Genomic DNA, 23,003 nt, shown 5'->3' on the forward strand with positions numbered 1-23,003 from the left:
GTAATGATCCTGCTGTTTAATCAGCTTCTTGATAATCCATCCACCTGCCAGGTATGGCATATCTTGGCAAAGGGGAAATGCTCACTAACAGGAATGTAAACAAGTGTCACAAAATGTGTGTTTATGGAACCTTTCTGGGATCTTTTATTTTAGCTCAGGAAACATGGAACCAACACTTTACATGTTGCTTTTATATTTTTTCTTCAACACCACAACTCAAAAAAAGCTCATCAGAGAAGTGGTTTAGTGCAACTAAACAAATAATCCCTCCAAGTTTGGTAACTTTCGAGCTTCTGTGTGTGTCAGCGAATCCAGCCGACCCAGCGGAGCAGTGATTACCTTGCCCAACACAGCCCAAGGAACCTTCAAGAAGGGCGCAGCTTGACCCTTAGGGCAGAGGCTGCCTCTCAGCGCAGGGAGCCAGGGGCGGAACATGTACACCTCAGAGCACCCATCCAACCAGGAAACCTCCCCCTTCTGCAGAAGCACAATGAGTCAGTGTGTGTTTGTTACACAACCCTCCCTCCAATTGACACCCCACAAAGGTTTTGGGATTAGTCAAGTCCTGTACACAGGTGTTGTGACTCACATACAGTTAAGACATTAATCATAGGGCTGTTTGTGACAGCCTGGGCTAAATGAAGCATGGCACATTTTGGTCTGTGGTGTAGTTGTGGCAACATGTCAGGGATTACAGCCGCATTAGAGCTGCATAAATTCAGGTTTGATGATAAATAATATGTCATAATAAATGTGATAATGTGTCATTACTGACTACGCCCTCAGGGTAATCAAACCTATAGTCTTGGAACATGAGAAAACAGTCAAATGTTCTGGTCAGAACATGTATAACAGAACCAAGCAGGACTACTATATACAAACAAGTATTTCCTGATGCAAAACGTTTTGCAAAGGTGGGCACCAATGACTACAACTCAGAAAATGAATACTGAACAAAAATATAAACGCAGCATGTCATGTTTTGGTCCCACGTTCCATGACCTGAAATTAAAAATCCCATAAATGTTCTATACGCACAAAAAAGCTTGTTTCTCTCAAATTTTGTGCACACATTTGTTTACATCACTGTTATGAGCATTTCTCCTTTGCCAAGTTAATTTGTTCACCTGACAGGTGTGGCATATCAAGAAGCTGATTAAACAGCATGATCATTGCACAGGTGCACCTTGTGCTGGGGACAATAAAATGCCACTCTAAAACTTGCAGTTTTGTCACAACACAATGCTACAGATGTTTCAAGTTGAGGGAGCATGGATTTGGCATGCTGACTGCAGGTATGTCCACCAGACCTGTTGCCAGAGAATGCAATTCATTTCTCTATCATAAGCTGCCTCCATCTTCGTTTTAAAGAATTTGTCAGTCCGTCCAATCGGCCTCACAACCGCAGACCACATGTAACCATGCCAGCCCAGGACCCCCACACCTGTCTGAGACCAGCAACCCAGACAGCTGATAAAACTGGGGATAATTTCTGTCTGTAATAAAGGGCTTTTGTGAGGAAAAACTCATTCTGATTGGCTGGGCCTGGCTCCCCAGTAGGTGGGCCTGGCTCCCCAGTGGGTAGGCCTGGCTCCCCAGTGGGTAGGCTTTGCTCCCCAGTGGGTAGGCCTATGCCCTCCCAGGCCCACTCATGGCTGCGCCCCTGCCCAGTCATGTGAAATTCATAGATTAGGGCCTATTGAATTTTATTTTAGTTGAACTGCAACTCAGTAAAATCTTAGAAATCCTAGAGTAATTTGAGAGTAAAATACAGTCAGTCTGACTGAACCATAAAACCGGTGCTAATGACAGTTCCACACACACACCTCATAGTAGCGTCCATTCTGGAAGCAGCCACACTGCTCAGGCTTGGCGCAGTGATCATGACTTTCACTAACTTTTCACTAACTTTAAACATCAGCTGTCTGAGCAGCTAACCGATCGATGCAGCTGTACATAGTCCATCTGTAAATAGCCTACCCAATCTACCTACCTCATCCCCATATTGCTTTTATTTACTTTTCTGCTCTTTTGCACACCAGTATCTCTACTTGCACATCATCATCTGCTTATTTATCACTCCAGTGTTAATATGCTAAATTGTGAATAACTTCGCTACTATAGCCTATTTATTGCCTACCTCCTCACGCCATTTGCACACACTCTATGTAGACTTTCTTTTTCTCTATTGTGTTATTGACTGTACACTTGTTTATTCCACGTGTAACTGTGCTGTGCTGTTGTTTGTGTCGCACTGCTTTGCTTTATCTTGGCCCGGTCGGCATTGTAAGCCATTTGAGAATAAGTTATCATTTACCTGGTTAAATAAAGGTGAAATAAAAATAAAATAAAAATGACTGAGCACATTACCCAGCCTCACACTGGCACCCTTCCACACAAGTCGAAGGACTGCTAACCAAACCAGGAGTCTTGGCACAGGCTTCAGGGCAGGCATTGGCACACACTTTGTAGTTCACTGGGTATGAGATGGCTGTAAGGAGGGGAAAGACATTAAGTCTTTGTAAACATAATACATGTATGTTTAATTCAGTTTTAAGCCAGAAAGGATCTTGCATCATCCACTGACAGCATTCGTCTCCCCTCCATGGCTGGACCTTGGCTGCAGCTTCTTAAAATACAAATGTATAATCCTTCAGGCTGCCGCAGTACTTTGCCATATGCCTTCAAGACACACACAGGGGCCTTTACACAGTTGTCCAAGAAAGGTCGTGGGTCTACCGTGGCGTGGCAGTCTCTGAACAGGCCAGCAGGAGCTGAGAGCACTCTACAGAAATGCTCCAACTTGAACTCAGCCTCCAAGGTCGAGTTACACTCTGGGCAGTTGGCACCAGACAGGAAAACTTCACTGATCATCTGAGTGTCATCTGTAGCGGCAGTATTGAAGTTTCAACACAAACCACATGCCTTGCCAGCATAGGCAGGAGGAGATGACAGCTGAATGAAGTCAGGACCATCGTACGTGATCACTGCCCCATTGTCCAATTCCACCCATGTTGTCAGACCAGAAAGCACAGCAATGATACTCTCCTGGTGGACAGGAAGGTTCCATGAAACCCTTTCCACCTTTTTTTTATTTTTTATTTTAATTTTACCCCTTTTTCTCCCCAATTTCGTGGTATCCAATTGTTGTAGTAGCTACTATCTTGTCTCATCGCTACAACTCCCGTACGGGCTCGGGAGAGACGAAGGTTGAAAGTCATGCGTCCTCCGATACACAACCCAACCAGCCGTACTGCTCCTTAACACAGCGCCCTTAACCACTGCGCCACCTGGGAGACACACCCTTTCCACCTTGAGACAAAAGGTCAGACCTGAAACATCACATCAACGTTTAAACAGATTTATTATAGCTCAAGATGAATACGACCATTAGGATAAAGGCCGCTACTGTAAAACACACCTCAACTATCACCCTCTGCTGCGGTTCCACAGTCGTTCAGTATCTTGTACCTCAGGTGTAGCCGACCTTGCTGAATATATGGAAATGTTTCTGCTCCATTCTTGGCAGATGTCTGGTTTAGGAAATAGGGGTTATTTGATATGCCCTTATGGAGATCAAAGCTATGCCCATCATAGGTCCTCAAGTGCCTGCCTCGCACCACTTTGCACTTCCCTGAAACTGCCGCTGGATAGCAGTCAAGCGTGCCATTTTGGATCCTACACTTTGTTCCACTGGTAAAGGTGGTGTTAGTGCATGGTAGCTGGTCGTGACCGACAAGTGCAGCAACCTGACCGCGGTCATGGGGGTAAAACACCTCCTTGATCTTGTGGTACAACCAGTCAGAGGCAGCCACACTCAGTGTTGGTGACACACTTCCCACCACTATGGAAGAACCCAGGTTTACACGAGACGCCACACAATTATTGGGCACAGGTTGTATTCAATGTTGGCTGGACAGTACAGACCTGTACAGGGCATAGGAAGGGATGTTTACCAAAACATGTCCAAGTATAGATCATGCAGAGTTTCACATCAACTAATGACAGACTTAGATGAAATAGTCATCAATGCAGAGCAAAAGGATTTATCAATTCAAACTACTTACCACAATAATCTGAAGCCCTCCATTCATCTACGTTTGCCCCTTCCTCCTGGCAAGCAGCGATGTAACTTGAGAGAATCTGACACAGGGCAGTCTGCGTGCCATTGTTGTAACAGAGGTCGTAGACATAGTTGTCAAAGGCAGCGTTTGGGTTGACCATCCCATGGCAATTCTGGAACGCTCCATTAGTAGTCTGTGCCTAAATAGAGAGCCTGCTCCTGATGGAGCACTGGAGGTTGTTCACAGTCGTTACATCCACATATTCAAAAACGCTACCCGTTTTCCAGCGCCTCACAGGCATTGATGTTCCCGTTGTCTATTAGATAGTCCTCTGGGTCCATGTTGAAGTTGGAGGGAGCCAGAGAAGACCCTGGGCACTTGGACAGTCAGGAGGTCCCAGTTGTATGTGACCAGGACACCAAAGTTGGTCTCAATACACTTGGAGAGCCCGTTCATGTAGATCTTCACTTTGCCTTGGCTCAACACTGAACACAACACAACACTCAAAATAACCCCATTCACTTGAAACAAGATTGAGAAGTAGTCATGTCCAAGACGAGGTGGTATTTCAAATCTTCTGACACTGATATTTTTAGACAGTAGTGCAGACAGGAACGCTATTCAATATGTATCCAAAACAGGCCAACTCACCACAACTACTTCATCCCAGTAATGAGAGATCTCAATAGAGTAACCATGGACCAAAATATTGACCCTAATGGACTAAGACGTGTTGGTGTCTGCCCCCTCTTGTTCTGCATCACCACACTGAAACCAGGCAGATCTCCCGAGCTAGGGAAGTGCCTCACCAGCTGGTACACACAGGTGCTTTGGAAGTCATACCTGTTCCCGTCAAAAGTGGTGCAATGCCGATCCCCTTGAGCTGTGCACACCCTTTAGGCCCTTCCTTATGGTAGCCCAGCCATAGTCTTGCACTCCTCGTCCTCCTGACACTGGGCCTGGACACAGGTGACGTTCTTGGAGGAAGGATGGCAGGTGCACTGCTTCCGACACTGGCGGTCCATCCAGACCATCTCATTGGGGAGGTAGTAGAGACGCTGATGTCTGCAGTCACACCTGTTGTATGGGACACAGTGGCTGCCACTGAGCAGGTAGCCAGCCTTGCACTGAGAGGTAGCCGGCCTTGAAAGACTCTGAGCCCCAGCCTCTGACATATGTCAGAGTAGGCCTGCATCGACCTAGACAGCAGAAGGAGCTACATCGGCAGCACACTGGTCAGCCTTGCAGCTGTGGATGTCCAGGTCAGGATCAACATGGCCGTGGCTCTGCAGCAGCCTGAGGCTCCGTCAGTGTCCACTTTCCAGCGAAGTGCGAAGTCCACAGCTACCACGGTTCCATCAGGGGTGGCAAAGTCATTAGTTGCATTGTGGTTGGTGTTTCCACAGAGAACACACAGTGAACCAGACAGCTTCGGTGCCACTTCCAATTCAAGGTTGGGATGCCAGTCATACCGCAGCATCAGACCAAAGTCTGTTTCCAAGACAACGCTGGAGCTGCTAGGGTATAAAGGCGGAGAGCCGGCGGCCAGGGCTAGGGGCAGGTTCCTCTTCTGACTTTGATCTGCAAAAGCAACAAGACGGTATGGACACGTACTAGCCACAATCACGGCAAAGTGTTACTACCGACAAAGGTGCGGAACAGATCTTAGACTCTGAGGAGAAGACCGGCTTTCCGTCCTTCTTTACACACTGCCTGTGAGGTCCACAGTGCATCTCCTCACAGGGATCTGCAGATACAAAAACTAAGTAGTCAGTGGTTATGTTGCGTGTACCTACCTGAAGAAATTAAAAAAGGTTGAAAAGTAAAATCACCTATGGAGCCATGAGCTCATCTCTAGTTGTAGTATATACTTTGTTTTTCACACATGGCTGGATAGTTCATGTTAGCGTTAGTCAGGGGAGGGAAAACAAAGTCAGACTCCAAGTTAGAAACTGGCTTCAGGTCAGTGCTGTTTTCAATGTCCTGTTTTGAGCATGTGTAACCTGTTGCAACACCTACAGCCTTCTGAGAGTGAATCCCTGTCCTAGACAGGGTGGTGTTACTCTGGAGCTGAACCCTCTCCAGCGCCTATGTGGAGGATCAGGCTATAGGACATTCCCATGTTAAAACTAAAATGGGGCTAATGAGATGTCTTCAATCTGAAAAAGCTATAAATTGTACAAACACTAGTCGAGGAAAGCAAATTAACATTTTATGAAACTAATTGTTGGAACGTTGCATTTTGCAGAAAAGTGATTACTTTCACAGCTCACACTGATCAACTGTAAGTAACAACCTACTGTATATGTTTCACACCAAGCTAAGAGCACTGAGCAGTGTGCAAGTACTGGAAAACAGATAACACTATCAGGGCAGGTGTCCAATTGCACCTGGCTCAGCAGCCAATGAGAGAATTCAGAGCACAGATCCTAGTTCCTGACCTCTGTCTGATGTGCACATTCTCAGGAAGCTCCCATGTTGCCAGGGATCACAACGACAGTGGAACAAAACATTGCAGTGGTCTAGAATCAACTCAGCACAGCTAGAAGTGTCAACACAACTTGAGGTGAGTGATGCTTTCCAGTATAAACTTAGAATATAGCAAGAGCCTTGATTAAAATATGTCAGATGTAAGGCTAAAATTACATTAAAACTATCCAATTTCAACACCGTCTTGTATAATTTAGGAGTTGGGACTGTGATGAAACGGCTTTAGTATTTTTTGCACGAGCAGTTAAACAAAACTCTGTAATACACAGGTCCGGAGCTAGACTAGTTGATGACTGACAGTCAACAAGGGGCTTACAGTATAATGCTTACAGAGGGATAGCCACTACAGAAAAGCTTGGTTTTAATATGGACATTTCCTAAAGCATAGCCTGCAGACAAAGGTGCTCTGTTAACAATATGTTCAATTTATATGTTCAAATGGTCCTTCTGTAGCTCAGTTGGTAGAGCATGGCGCTTGTAACGCATGGCGCTTGTAACGCCAGGGTAGTGGGTTCAATTCCCGGGACCACCCATACGTAGAATGTATGCACACATGACTGTAAGTCGCTTTGGATAAAAGCGTCCGCTAAATGGCATATATTATTATATATTATATTATTATATTATATTAAACCCAAACCTCAGTTACTGTGCTGTCAACAATCCTACATAGCTTAGTTTTTATCAAGACTCATGTGAATAAGACAGAGAGGAAAGAGAGGTGACTGTCTAAACTGTAGCTTCAACACTTTACATTCTGCATGTCAAAAGCCATTATAAGCTGCCAGACAATGCACTAATCTGGCACTGCTTGTCAGATGGTTGAAAGCTTCCATTGGAGGACACATGACCACCTGACTAACAATGGGAGAGAGGGGCCTAATTAGGAGTCTACGAAGGTGCCCCCAGCATTACCATGACATTAAATGGCACGATGCTAAGGGATAGACTATCCACTAACCAGGGCAGGCTTGCACGATATCCAGGGAGGTCAATGTCTTCATTATCTCAAGAACACACACAGGTAGCCCCACCCCACTAATAACACGAAACTATACAAATAGTTACTCAACTGTTGAATTTTGAGTGGCATAAGGGAGAGGCAACATAGCAGTATGTTGCATGTGTGGATTACATGACATATTTCACTAGATATGTCATGTAAATGGTCTACCCTGAGCGATGATCCACACCACACATACCTGCCCTTACTCGATTCTGTGCAGGCCCATTTTAAATCCATTCAGGTGATACCTTTTAAATAAGGTATATAGATATAGGGACTTTTTATTAAATACTCAAATAATTGTTAGTCTTGTAGCATAGGGGCCCCATCTAATAATACATCTCAAATAGCTATGGTATAACTTATTAAGAGAAGGCTTTTACAACTCAGTATTGGCCTAATTGGCCTGCATATCAATCTAAGGCTTGGGCCAAGACCTACAACCTTTGTCTTGCATAATCAAACAAACAGGGTGATCTTTCACTTGAGTCACAATGATGGGAATGACATGGGATGGCACATCTTGTAAACAGGCAAAGTCAGCATGAGGGAACCAGGGCCAGCCTTACCCTTTTCAGGGCCTCCACCTCATGGGTAAAACATTTGAGTGGCCGCCCTCTTGGCGTGCCCAGTCGGTAATTCAGCCATTATTATTACAAGTTTTAGATAGCTGGGTAAACTAACTTACCAATCTACATATAAAAAAATGTATTACAAATAATTGGTGACGTGAGCTAATTCAATGACTGATTAAAAAGAGGTAAACTACTGATGCTCAATCAAATTTGAAATTGCACCTTGTGTATTCAACAGTAAGTTGTAACTTAGCCGGGGCCCTAGGCGACCGCCTATGTCACTTATGTGAAGGGCCGGCCCACGAGCGAACACAGAAATACCCTGAAGGGCTCCATCAATCTATTTCAAGAATTTTCCAATGACCTTGCACACAGAAGTCACACACACTATATGGAAATTTACAACAGGCAAAGGCTTGCTAAACCATAATAAGAATGTAGTATTTATACCTGGAACAGCAATTAAACTTAATTGTTGGGATCAAAAACAGTTGTTGGATAAAATGAAATTTAAATTGTCGTATTTTTTGTTGAAGAAATACATTGCTAACCCCAAATTCACACTCATGAGCATCATTAATGAAAATTGAAGCATTTGCACAGGTAGCCCACAGATAGTTATTCGACTAATTTGTATTTTGACCAATCACATCAGATCTTTTAACTTTCAATATACCAATTAGTGAAGAAAAAAAATGGTTTCTGTGATGGTTTGCAGCCATGGACTGAATTGCAGTTGGTGACTGATCTACAAATCACCTTGCATTATAAATAACTATTCATTATTATTTATAGATCAGTCAGACAGTGACACTTTGACCACAATGTATCACGGATTTGATTCTCTCGAACACCAGCGGTGTTGACAGCTGGTCCTAATTGGCTCAGTTTGACAGATGAGTGTGAGCTCATGGAGGGAACAACATGACCACGTGTCACACTGTAATACCTCTCTCTGTCGAAGAAGGGCTGGCAAATTCACTTCAATTTTACAACTAAATGATAGAGCTTTCATTTCAGAACATTGCAATGGAAAATTCAAACAACTGCCCACTGCATATGTGTCTGTTTATTGTATAGGCCTAGGAGTACTGTAACACAAGGGAATTTCTCACATCTTCCCTGCAAAACATCCGCACAAACATGTCAACAGTGTATTTAGGGTATTTCTTTCTACTTAGCGATGTGATACACTGCCAATGAATTCCCGTTTTGCTTCGAACAAGTTCGTCTGAACTTGGCCCTTGCTGCATCACAGTGCTTCCTGTCACCGGCGCGTGAACATCTTGCAGGTTCAATTTAGTCTCATAATAGCCTATTGTGAAACACAGCCAGTCGCACGGTGCAGAAAGTCAGTGTAGGTGAGTACCTTTTGAGTGGGTGGCAGACAGACCCAAATCTATAATATTAAGACAACCCTATCATTTATAGACTATGATATTATAGAAGAGAGTATGGAAGTTTACTAAATCAAAATGCTTTATTTAAAACCTTTTGGTGTTATTGAAATATATAGTTTAAATGGTCTTGCAATGCCTCGACACAAGTTGAGTAAATGGCAGCTCATGTTCTATTGTTGGTTGTCTGGGGCTGATATATTCATACAAACATGATCAATTAGTCTACAGTAGCCTCAGTCTTGCCTACATAGGCGACCAGGAAACCTTGGCACAGATTCTGTAATGTGTTGGCTACCTGAACAAGGTGAACATCTTTTTGCATCTTTTATGATCATTTTCATATGAGAGCAAAAACATTGGCGAAAGTTGAAGAAAAGGGTATTATGGATTTCTAACCAGGCTAAATTGGCTTATTGATATGTGTTTTGTTGTCTTGCCAATATTGCTCTCAGTTGGAACAGAAACCACTCACCCTGTCTGTGCACTGCAGTGTATTGTCTTTTATTCTGCATTGCTGCCAAAGCAGAACGACTTTGCCTTTATAACTATCTTCTCAGCCAACTTCTGACTAAGATTGGAAATATTTTTTCCAACCACCAGGCAGGCTACTGAACCTAAACGTTATGTTTGTAAGCTGTCTTAACTGTGTAATGATAATGAATCACAGGGAGTTTTCTCATTGAAATAGTGGCTGGATTGAAACTCTGAAGCAATTCTTCAGTTTTGGGGTATTTATTCTCAACCACATAGTTGAGGTGATACTAGTGTTTTTGTTTGTTTATTAGCAGTCATTAACATTGGACCTATAGGCTGCTACCTGCCTCACTGCCCTTTATATGATGCACTCTAAATAGTTACAGTAAGCTAGATTTGCAATTCAAATGTAAAGACCCATAAGGAAGCAGGTTTATGGTCTGCACTTTTGCATTTAACCAGTTGTGTTGAAAAGGGCTGTTGCTTCAGACAGATAAGGAGCGATCACACAGTCAGGCTTCATGATTTAGCATGAAACACAGACAAGGCAGTAATTCTCTCACTTCCTGTCTTGTACACGCTTGTGTATGTTGTGCCTGTGTGTCTACAATGTGTTTTTCTGTTTGCATGTGTGTGTCAGCCTTACCTGAATTTTTTCTCAGATCAAACAATTCCGTTTTTAGAGACCTTTAGTTCTACTATACTAACTCAAGTTTCCTCCCAAAGAGTGGTGGGAGCCCACATTGACATCAAATGGTTTAAACTCGGTGGGAGAAGTCGGTACACAGAGCAGCCAAGGCAGGGGATTTTGAACATTTGTTGAATCGACTGTATTTCTGAGAGGCATGTGAGACCCAGCTATGAAGGTCTAGATTATAAAGAGGCTCGGATGAGCATGGAATACTGAAATGCTTCAGTGGACTTGAAACCTCATTTCAAGCTCACTGTCTATGTCAGTGTCAGACTAGATTATTTTCCAGGCAGGATGCAAAGGCCCATACATCAATATACAGGGCTTCTAAAAGCTTCAATTGAAATCACTTGAAGACTTCTTCTCTTAGGAATCAGAGCTAGGTTGAGGAGCCCGCCACACCTTTACAGGTGTAGGGAAAACACTGGTCTGGTCTAGGTGTAGGGATTAGTCTCGTCATGGTGATAGTGCTGTTGCATTAACAAAACAAAGAACAGCAGTGGCATCTCTCCATCAGATGGCTCTTAGAGATGTTTTGTCTAATTGAACAGCATTAAAGTTTCCCTAAAAGAGACACAGTATAATCCTGTATAACATTGTTATGCAAGTCAGCGTGCCATAGGCCAACCACATCACATGTACAATGTACTGTACTTCAGTAATGGTGGTAGTGGCAGTCAGCACAGTGGTCATCATCATGTTAGAATCACTTCCTTAGTCTTGTGACGGTCTCTGTTGTCTTTCGATCCTTTTGTTGGTCAGACAGACAGACAGACAGACATACAGATGCTCAGACAGACACTCAGGCAGACAGATAGCAGAATCTGTGGCCATGTTAAAAATGGTCCATTTGGTTCTGTGATGATGATGGCATGTCTGCAAAAGGATTGTCAAATCCTTTCTGTGTACTTTGCCCCTTTGGGTTTCATGCTGAGACGGCCCATTTCTTAATTTGGTTCACACACACAGCCAGACCAACGCCACACTTTTATGCTGCCTGATGCTGACTTGCTTCATGGCAACCTGTGTGCATGCTCTCAATAGCAGGTCATGTGCTCTGACTGTATTGTTTGTGTTTATGTGCGTATTTACCTGCTCCATAATTGCTGTTTGTGGCCTGTTGCCATAGTGTAAGGGAAATGTGTTGTTTATGGGTTATAGAAAGAGGCTATTTGCATTTAACTCACCGAGATAAACAGCTTCTGTGGAGGGGGCAGTTGAGTAAACATTTCAATATGAATATTTTCTCACTGAACAATAGAAAGCAGAGCCACCACATTTTGAAATTGAATGGCAATGAATAACAAATCATCAGGTAGCGTTTTCTCTCAGGTACTCTTTCTCTCCCTCTCCCTTTCCCCATCTCTTGCTCACTTGGTTCGTTCTGTCTGTTATTCTTTTGCTCTCTTTTTATATTTATGTCTGTTCTTACTGTGTTGTATGATAAAAGCTTCATCTAGCTTTCTCTCTCTCTCTCTCTCTCTCTCTCTCTCTCTCTCTCTCTCTCTCTCTCTCTCTCTCTCTCTCTCTCTCTCTCTCTCTCTCTCTCTCGCTCTCTATCGCTCTCCCCTCATTTCTCCACTATCTTGCCACATCAGTGTTTATTTCACTCACGTCAGTCATGACGGGGGGGGGGTTTATCATTCAGAATTAAACCCTGTAAATAAGATCAAGATGTTCTCTGGGACGAGCTTAGCCAGTGAGGTATGCTGCTCTGCTCAACGTGCGTGTGTGCCGGGAAAAAAACATGAGGGAAACAAATGGCAGAAAAACAAAGACAGTTTACATGACAGACTGACCAGATGAATCCAGAGGAAAGCTATGATCCCTTATTGATGTACCTTGTTAAATCGATATCAATCCATATAAATGAAGGGGAGGAGATAGGTTACATAAGGATCTTTATGCTTTGAGACAATTGAGACAGATTGTGTATGTGTGCCATTCAGAGGGTGAATGGGCAAAAGACAAAAGATTTGAAGTGCTTTTGAATGGGTATGGTGGTAGGTGCCAGGCGCACCGGTTTGAGTGTCAGGAACTGCAGTGCTGCTGGGTTTTTCATGCTCAACAGTTTCCTGTGTGTATCAAGAATGGGCCACCACCCAAAGGGAAGCATTGGAGTCCACATGGGCCAACATCCCTGTGGAATGCTTTTGACACCTTGTAGAATCCATGCCCTGCCGAATTGAGACTGTTCTGAGTCCAAGTCAATATCAGGAAGGTGTTCCTAATGTTCTGTACACTAAGTGTAGGTTGCAGAAGCAGCTTCCGCTTAGTGTTGCGTTCTTGATTTAGGATGCATAGATTTATGATAGTCTATGATCTTTGTAGCTCTGTGGCTTATGGGCAGGCCTCTTCTTTCTCCTTTATTGGGAGGCCACTGCTTATGATAAGATGCAAATTGGGGCCTAGTAAAATCCTGCATGGATATCAATGCAAATTCAGTCGCCATTCAAATATACAAGAATATATTACCCAATTTAGAGAAATGAAATCATCTCGCAGGAGGCGTTTTGATTCTGAGGCAATGGACTGTGTTGATAAATGTTTCCAAATTGGATCAGCTTCTTATTTCACCCAAAGCATCTCTGACTAAACTAGATTGGATACAGAGGGGGATTTTATTTGGGGCTGCTGCTTAGGTTGTTGAGAGATTTACTGCAGCTCTCTGTGAGGCCTGAGCAGAGCACATTACACTGCAGCACACTGGTCTCCCTCTGAAATCAGTCTCTCTCCTGTCATCTGATTAACACCTTAAACTAACATATGTCTCCCTCCATGACCTGCTTATTCAAGCCTGGTATTTTAGAAGCCCAGTCCACGCATCTCTCCCCGTCTCCCTCTGCAGCCCTCTAGGATGGTGATTTGTTTACCATGGCAGTGTGAAGACATCTGGAGCCAAGGCAACACGTTCAAATGAGATTATAGCCCATAGACTCCCGATCCTCAGGCCTTTCTCAAGCATCAAATCCCCTGCTGAACCAGTGACCTGAGATGGAGCAGAGTCAGTTACTCTCCACTCCCTCCCCCGCCACCACTATAGTCCCATTCTCCCTATTTCTTTTTACTGACTTCCCCTCACCATTATGGTTCAGGAGTCTATGAGACACAATCTCATTTGTACCTGTTGCTTTGACTCTTGATGTCTTCGCACTGCCATGGTAAACAAATGTACGGCAACACTGTCCCAACTGGAAGTGCAACTGGACTTCCGTAACATATTATTGGGGGTAGAGGGCAGTGAGGATAGGGGGTATGAGGTTAGTGGAAACTCCCCAGGCAGCCTGTCCAATGGCCCAACAATGCAGTCTACCTCCGTTCACTTCCCAGAGCCCTCACATAGTGGTGTAGTCATTATCTAGAGGAAGCAGGGTCCCTGTACACAATGGGCATCGCTGACAATGAGGGGGAGGGCAGTAGCAGCAGCATTTGCTCCAGTTCCCTAACGGGGAATTCTCCCTCCACTCTACCCCTGGTTCCCTGGTAGAGCAGAGGCTTCTGGGCCCGTGCCAGGGAGCCGTGTTATGTTTGAGCACCAAGGCGTCATCCGCCCAGTCGGACATCGACAAGGGAAGAGGTCATTCCCAAGCCTGGGCCCGTTTTAAAAATACAGCCAATTGTACTGCGGCTGGCCAGCTGGTTGCCGAGGCTTTGTTTAGCTAGGAACAGCTGTGTTCCACATCTGTGTGTTGGAGAGATCAGCGAAAAGAGGGAGAGAACAGACTCTGTTCTGGGCCCACTGCCACCAGGAAGTAGTGTGAGGTCTCTCAAGAAGGCAGCAGGAAAAAAACTCCCACTCGCAGCCAGACAAAACGAATGTGACTGTTGGGCCATCTTCCAAAGTGGACCTGACAGAGACTTAAATATTTGTTTAGTTACAAATAACTTTTCAGTGTCTAAACAGAGGGTGACAGAGTTTAATGGCTGACACGACATAGATTAATTACCTTTACCAATCCTAATGATTTATAATGGCTGGTTAGAACAAAGCACTGTTGCCTTACACACCATTCGAACCGTTACACACACAGTACACACAATACACAATACAAAATGTAAAAGTACACCGAGTCACGCAAGGTCCCACACAGTCCCACACCGTTACCCAGGTGGGAGGGGAAAGTATTGATGCCAGCTGGCTGTGACTGAGTGTTCAGAGAGGGACAGGGTTTCTGCTGAGCACTGGGAAACACAGTTTATATCCATCCCTGAGACAAGATATCCATCGTCCTCTAACATCAGGGAAGTGCTTGTGCCACCTGGATGAAGTTGTATCATCATGGTAGTCCGTGTCGTTATTGCAGAAGATAGTGTTCCCAATACCTGTCATTTTTCATTGACTACATGTGGTTCTGAGTTAAACCTCAATGTTTGAGTCAACTACAGACAGCCTCAACAACAGACTATAGATGACTCTTTCACGCCATCTCACTTTCGCTTTTTCAAATGGGAAGATCTTAATTTTTTACACACATCAATAGCAGAATAGTAATGACTGGTATTTATAACTTGGTTTCCTCTCTTCTCTCCCCTGCAGCATTGGAAGATGTTGCGATTGCTGTTTCTGTGTCTGATTGTGACTCTGCGAGGAGCTGCTGGTACGTATCGCATGCTCTCACCTTCCCACAACACTCTGGCAGAAGACACTGAGACACCGATAAAGATCTAATCACACAGATCAGCTTTAATTTGTTTTTATGCCCTGTATGTGTTCCACACGAGAAATATACAATGTCCTATAGCTTCCAGAGATAGCAGAATATTAAGGGTAAAACTCCTCAGAAGAACCTAGGCTGATACTTAAGTATATTTTGAAGAAAGAATACATACATATTACATCAACCCCAGTTCAACATAAAGAAGATATGAACCTGTGTATGCTACAGTAGTGTTTTACCATCTATCTGAAGGTATAGTTAGTTATTCCCACAAAACTCTGAAACTGGTCATATTAAGATGGATGCCTTTACCATGAGCTAAATGCCCTAGCCACAGACGTATAGAGTTCATGAGTGAGTATACCATTGAATGGATGGCACCTCAATCATTCTGTATTTACCCACAGCAGTAGTTCATAGGAGAGTAGCTATGCTCCAGTACCGTGCAGAGATGTAACGAATGACCTTAATCTGGTCCCATCCTCCCCATCTCTATTCCCATACAGCTTCCTCAGAGGAGAGTGAAGGCTCAGCAGACGTAGCAGGTATGGAATACATCTTCATCTGGAAAACAAAGAGGACAAAATCACAAGTAGCATGAAATCAGGAGTATATGAAAAGCGTTTTTTATAATGTTACAAAAGTGATGATTATGTTTAGGAGTACCGTGATGATCCGATAATGTTCCATGAGTGAACCCTCAAATGAAGCACAGCGATATAACTTCTGCTAATCTTTAAATGTAATACAAGCTACTTTATATTGATGCTGACTGGGCTTTTCCCACTTCCTCTGTTCTGAATGTCCCACAGATGGAGACGATGAAGATCTATTCAAGCAAAACGGTGAGTTTAACCCTTTAACTCGCCCCCTGTTAGAAATGTGAAGGGCAAGCAGCCCAGTCAGCAGAGTGAGAGCACACCACTGTTACACCACCGTTCCCCTCATCATTACCCCAGAATGGAATCAATTATCTGTTGGGAGAACCCCTCCCCTCGTGTATCCATCAAGCAGAAGTTAGACTAGACAGACAAGTAGAGATCTCCCCCCTCCACCCTGTCAGGGCACTAATCCACATTGGCGTTCTCATTTTCTCTCGGCGTCGCTCGCTGCCACTCTTCATCTTCCCCATGATGTTGCTTTGATATAATTATAGTGGTGTCTGTCCCACAGGCAGGCAGGCAGGCAGGTAGGCCACATCTTCTGGAGAAACACCTTCTCTCAGCCAGGCCAGGAGTGGAGCTGCACTACTGAAGCCCTCCTTCCTCCCCCTCCCCCTCATCAGAGTGTTGAATGTTGAATGAGTAATGATTGGCTGGGAGTGAAATCGATCCAATCAGAATGATGATCTGTTAAATCTGCCAGTTCTGTTCCTCCTCTGCCACGTTGATCAGACAGTGATAGAATTAGTCCATGAAGTCAGTGAGCAGATGAATGAATGTTTGTTTGTATGTGTCTGTACCGGTGAAATCCTTCTGAATGGATATGGAGTTGGGAGAATAATTTGGTGTGTTGTTGCCTGTCCTAGTGAGCCCAAATCTCGGACAATATTCCACGCTTGAACCTGAAACTGATGACACTGTGGACATAAACAAGGCAACAGGAGAAAAAGTAGCGGAAGGTAGGAAAAACTTTGTTTCCAAATTGTTCTACTTTTACATTATGTAGAATTTAAGTAACCTTATTTCTGCATATCAGTAGGCCCATAGATACCTTCTTACTTGATGAACTGTAATTGAAATGTGCTATAAATCCATTTATAAGTAAATATTTAGGCAAATTCATACTACTTGGTTATCCATGTCATGCAAAAATAATTTTGTTAATTAAGTTTGTGCGTTCATTTTGACTCAGTGTGTTGCAACCATCAACTACTTTTGTCATGTGTTATCTGCTCTCAGATGGATTTACTACCATTGTCATCATCGTAGCCGTGAGTGTGGTGGCACTATCAATCGCAGTGATAGTAGGTAAGGATTAAAAGTCAAGATAAGACAGACAATATCACGCTACCTGACTGGCAGACCTCTTTTCACACCTCACAACACAACACATTATAGGGCCTGTGTCTAGCACATTATTACTGATGGTTTGATCAGGGATCAGATGTAGCAACCTTTAGAAAAGTGGTTTGTTGAAGTCAGTGAGTTTACAGGCCTTTGGCTGTTAGGCCCTTGAATCAGGTACTTGACATGATTTACACCAGTTCCAGGGTGTCATGTAAGCTCTAATACTAAGCAAATGTGAACTATTCTCCAGCGGCAAGGAGAAAACGGTGACCTTTTCCCTTTTCTGTTTGGTTTCAGCCATAGTGCTGGTCCGGCGCCGCATGCACAACCGACCACAAGGGTAAGGCCACACTTCTCCATTCACTCTGTTTGACAATAAGCTGTGCATATTAGATCTCAGTGTAACCTCGCACCCTCAATTCCTCCACTGACACCATCGTCCTGATAAAACCATCAGGGCTGCAATTTTTGTCCATGGGGGATTCCATTGAGCAGTTATGGAAATGTAGCTAAATTATAGTTTTTAAAGCACGTTGAACTGTACATTTGTCTCTTCGTGTTATTCCCCTCGGAGTGTTTACTTTCCCTAAGAGGAACAGGCCTTGCGATAATAGACATAATAGAAAACAGTGTCTCTCAGAGAGATGTTCCACTTAGTCCCCCGCTACCTGACTGCCTGCCCGGCTGGAAGGGAGCGACTGAACCAGTCGAGTGAGTAACAGTCAGTCCATCCACCGCACCGCTGGCTTGGTAACACGCTCTGCTACGGCATCATGCCAGCATCATGTAAAACCAGACAAACTCTTGCTGAGGTTGCGAAACTCAATCAGGAAGGGCAGATCCACCCAGCCGCTGAGCCATCGAGCCCGTCTGGACTTGTGCTGCAATTACCTGCACAGCCTGAAGCCATCCAGCCCACTCCACTGCTCTACCTCGCCCCACCCTGTCAACTGTCAACAATGATGCAGAGAGAGCGGTCGGCCCTTCATGACCCCTACAGAGCAAAACCCAGCCTGCTCTCAGAGCAGGAATAACATGTCCATAGAAATCTAGAGTATAAAGCACATTGCACAGTGAGCAGTAAACCCCAGCTCTGTCTCTATGGTATGACAACATTATCTGACAACAACAATCAGAGCACAGAGAACAGCCTGAACCAGTTGAACAGACAGTGAGAGATAGTCATTCTGTTAGTCATTCTCCTGGGGCCTCTGAGGGAGAAAGGGGGGTTCTAGCTGAGAGCTCTACCAGTCTCTTTCTCTTTTTTTTCTTTCTTTCTCTGGGTCTGTCTTTGGGGCTGTGTAACTGTGCTGAGTGCTGTGGGTTGTGGGCTGTGGGCTGGTGTTCTGCAAAGTAATCAGTTTCATTTGTCCCATGCTAGCTGCTATGTGACCTAGCCAACGATAGAGGTTAGAGAGTTTACCTAGCACGTAGCCACCTCGGCGCTATAGATCTGATGATGTAGGCTTAGAAAGAGAAAGGGGTTAAATTCCTCTGCAGGATTAATGCTGGGCTCCTATGGCTGCAGTCAGCTCTGGCTGTGTTGTGTGTTGAGTGATAGGTGTGCTGAAAAGAGGCTTATTCTCACAGCAACCCCCGGCTTGTTGGATCAACAGGGAGGCTTGCCAGGGCCATAAGTCCCACCTGGGGAGAGGATGTGTGGAGGTAATGCAGTCGCCATGTAGCACGCCAAACCCCTGCAGCGCGCTATAACCCGACTTGCATTTCCTGGATTCCGACAAACAGGGATTGTAGCTACCTGCTTTTCATGTGCAAACTCGAACAGGCTGTTTTAGGGAAGGATCTCAAAAATTGTAATCCGCAATTCTCGAAAACGTGTAATGTTTATATACTGTAGTCTGGACATCCAATGTTTCTGTAAAATTATATATCCCCATAAACTTCTAACAAGGAAATAAATATCACTGACGTATAATGTTTTTAATATTTTATAGTAGTGAATTTATAATTTTTCAGATGTGTAAAGTCCCACAGGGTTTTTTGGGTTGGTATAATACATTTCCCCCTCTTCTCTTCTCTTCTCTCCTGTCCTTTCTTTAGGATCTACTCAGTTCCCACAGAACAGGGAATGAAAGGAACGGTCTAACCACAGGATGAGCTCCAGTTCCATTGGACACCTGCAGGGGAGGACCAATGAACTGAGCTCTACAAAATACTGCCCTTTGAACCAGGAAGGGTACACTTTCCACCCCAGCCTGCTCTTACTGAACCACCCCCTACTGCTCTCCTCTCTGGGACCATCTGTTACTGTGTCATGGGTCCCCTCCAAAGGAAACTTAGTTTCCTTTATTTGGTCTCTTGTTTGTTTCTGTCACACATATCCCAAAGTATGTGTGTACATTTAAAAGGGCATTCTGCAGTTGCTGCTTTTGTCCAATGGCATATTTTACAAGAAAAACAAATGTCCCGCTAGAAGTAATTTGCAATTGCAATTGTTTCTCCGCTCCTTCGCTAAACTAAACTGTATTCAGAGTTGATTTGGTGCATTTAGAACAGGCTTTTTTGAATGAGAAAAGCACGTTTAATCCACCCTAAACCAGCCCAGTCCTCACTAAATTTCCACGTTCAGCTCTGTGACATATCCTGTCCTCGGCCTATCAGTGACAACAGCCAGTACAGTTGAAAGATAAAGCTTGTTCTCCCGTCTTCTCAACCTATGAAGGGAAAAAAGAAAAAGAAATGGGTGAAAAAAGCCAGAGGTCTGAGATGGAATTAATCAACCTTTGTGAATGATGATGTTTTCTTTTCAACACCCCCCTTTTTCTTTTTGAAATGCTTCCTTTCAAAACGTCAACCACATCACTGATTGTAAACAGCTCTTGGATGGCTGAGGTATGTTTGATTTGAATGGTTTATAGTGCTGGGACGGGGGTATGGTGGGGAGAAATTGAGAGGATAAAATAAAGTGCAGGGGTAGGGAGGTTGGGGGGTGAGTGGGGAAATACCCACAATGCCCATGTTTCATTCATACTGAGTTTAAGGCCACTCCACCATCACTCCCTGGCTCTCTTTTCATTTAAATGGAAATCAATCGTGCCCCGTGATCAAAAGCTTTAGGGCCGAGGTGCTGGCTGGCTTATTTCTTACTCTGCATTACAGAGAAAGGATGTTTTTGGCAGGGGTCAGAGGAGAGGGGGAGGTGGACATGATGTGCTTTGGCATGACAGGGCTATTCATTTGTTGCGTTATCATGAGGGAACAAGGGTTGTTGTGAGTGTGTGCGAATTACACCCAAAATCAAGTAGTTTTGAAATCACTGGGTCTGTCAAAATAGCGTGCCCACTGTCTTTCTCCACTCAACCTTACCGCTGTGATGTCATCAGCTGAGGATGGGCTTGGCTGGGTTCCAGGCTGTACAGAAACACCTGAGGATGGGCTTGGCTGGGTTCCAGGCTGTACAGAAACACCTGTGTGTTATTAGTGCCTCCATCTCATTTTGTGTTCTCTGGTTCACTCAATCAGAATTGTCCCAATCTGTTTAAGTTGACGAAATTCAATTAGTAAACAGATTCTAAACGCATAAAGTGTGGTATGCTTGTGTCTGCACTCTGCAGGTGTTTGTGTATGTGGAGTTTGATTGAAGCATCACAACTAGCCCAGTAAGCCTGAGATGTAGTCTAGCTCCGACAGCATTTCAAAAGGAGTATAATTTAACATACGGTAAAAGAACAAAAGAACTTTCACTTTCTGTTTGTTTACTGACCAGAGTCACATTCAAGAAAGCCTTTTTCCCGTACTCAGAAATACCCTTAGAAATTCCCTTGACTTACAAAGTAGACGTTGTGGTTACGAGTCAGCGACTAGTCTCATTATAGATGAGGTTTGCATAGAACAGTTTTTCTTGTTTGTGAAAAAAGTACATCTAAGAACCATTCAAGCAAGCATGTTGAAATAGTCATGAACTAAACAAAGTCCAAAAATTCTAAAAGAATTGGTTTGACCTGTGTAATGCCCTGTTCATTCAGCTACACTCGCACATCTCCATGGCATTATGCTCCTTCAAAGCCACTTCGTCTGTTGCATTGCTATTGTGAATGCATCAAAAATGATTGTCCTCTATTTATTTCCTCCAGGGCTTACGTTGAAAAGGGTATGAAATGTTCAAATATTGGAAAAGAAAAATGTATTTTCAAGAGCTCCATGAGCTTTTTCAGCTGTGCAAAAGTTTCTCAAGGCCCATTTTTCATCTAATCTTTAAAAATAATTGTCAAGAGAAAGCATTACTGAGTTCAGCCAATCCCTGACACTGTCAGACATGGCTCTCCACGAGCCCTTACCTATTACACAAAAGTCCTTACACCACCCCCTCTCCATAAAAACTGAATCTGGTTAGGGTTTATATTTGTCAATTTTACACGAATGTTTCAGGATTGTGCATTCTGTCTTTTGATGAAAATAGGAAAATGTATCAACCAGCAGATTCTGTTTGATGAGCTTGGATGATGCGTCCTCTGCACAGCAATACGTAATGCAAATGCGTACAACAACAAAAATATTTTAGCTTTGTGTATTATTATATTGTTTTTTTATGAGATGTCCTATTGTAAAAGTCAATATTCAAATGATAATTTAGTCTTAATTTTTAAGCACACGTCTTCATCAGTACTCATAATCAATGCTGATAAACCCTGTACATTCTGTTTGCTCAGGATCATTAACTGTTTGTAGTGTACAGCAGCGAAGTGTTTGGACAATGCTCTATATCTCATCCATTCCTATGTCTATGAATCTGAGTGTGTTTTAGAATAACTAGACCTGCACTAAAAGTGTCATCTTGCTGTTCTACTTGTACTGTAGGTTTCCACAGCCCACACATTCTCCAATCATTCAATTTGGACTAGCATTATGTTCTGTATATGGCTCTTCTATATTATGGATTATGACATTTTTTTTTTACATTAAATATGTTCTGCTATGCTTTGTCTCAGCGTGAATGCTTCACAATATGCCATATGGACACAGAGCTGGTACACTATGTGGCATAATCCAGAGTTTTGCTCATTTAAATTGTAAATTGTACAATGAAAAGCCACTAAGAAGCTTAAAATAACTTTCTACTAAAACATTTTGTCAGTCTGTTTTCTGCGTAAAGAACATGCTGGAACTACTGACCATCTGTTTTCTTTGTGAGTTATACAATACAGGAAAGGGAAGTGAACAGGTTTTATTTTTACATCCTGATAGTTTTAGGGGGTATTTTGAAGATTATCAGATAGCGGAATGTTTTTCAGGGCCATTTTATTCACTGGCTTGTACGAGGCTCGGCCATTTCTGAGGTAGTGATTTTAAAAACGTTTTCATAGAAACATCTTGGCTAGAGTTGAGCAGGCTGTTCGATAGAGGTGGAAACAAACCTAATATCAAACATGGCTCATCTTGTCATTATTCACCCAGACTAGCAATTCATTTTCATTTCAAAGTTGAATTCAGTAATGGAAGTAACATTTAAACAAAGAGGAGCAGGAAAATAATGTCCCTATTCTTCACTTGTCAGCGTGACTCATTTTTCCATAGTTTATTTTGGAGTTTTTTTTCTTTTTCTCTCCACCTCTCTGTTCTGTTATAAGGACAATCATGAAAGTCCAATATCTTGACTGCTGACATGCAAAACATTT

General features: G+C 43.5%; 1 protein-coding gene across 1 annotated transcript; it reads left to right on the plus strand.

The window, feature by feature from the left end:
- The first annotated feature begins 6,530 nt into the window (after nucleotides 1-6,530).
- Nucleotides 6,531-22,305, plus strand: LOC118367798 (uncharacterized). Its single transcript, XM_035751447.2, has 8 exons — nucleotides 6,531-6,630; nucleotides 15,238-15,298; nucleotides 15,865-15,903; nucleotides 16,171-16,203; nucleotides 16,887-16,979; nucleotides 17,260-17,328; nucleotides 17,665-17,707; nucleotides 19,429-22,305. Exons 2-8 carry the CDS (start codon nucleotides 15,247-15,249, stop codon nucleotides 19,472-19,474), a joined length of 375 nt encoding a protein of 124 aa, XP_035607340.1. The 5' UTR covers nucleotides 6,531-6,630; nucleotides 15,238-15,246; the 3' UTR covers nucleotides 19,475-22,305.
- The last annotated feature ends 698 nt before the right edge of the window (nucleotides 22,306-23,003 follow it).

This window comes from Oncorhynchus keta, chromosome 34, assembly GCF_023373465.1.
Source record: "Oncorhynchus keta strain PuntledgeMale-10-30-2019 chromosome 34, Oket_V2, whole genome shotgun sequence".
Classification (NCBI taxonomy): domain Eukaryota; kingdom Metazoa; phylum Chordata; class Actinopteri; order Salmoniformes; family Salmonidae; genus Oncorhynchus; species Oncorhynchus keta.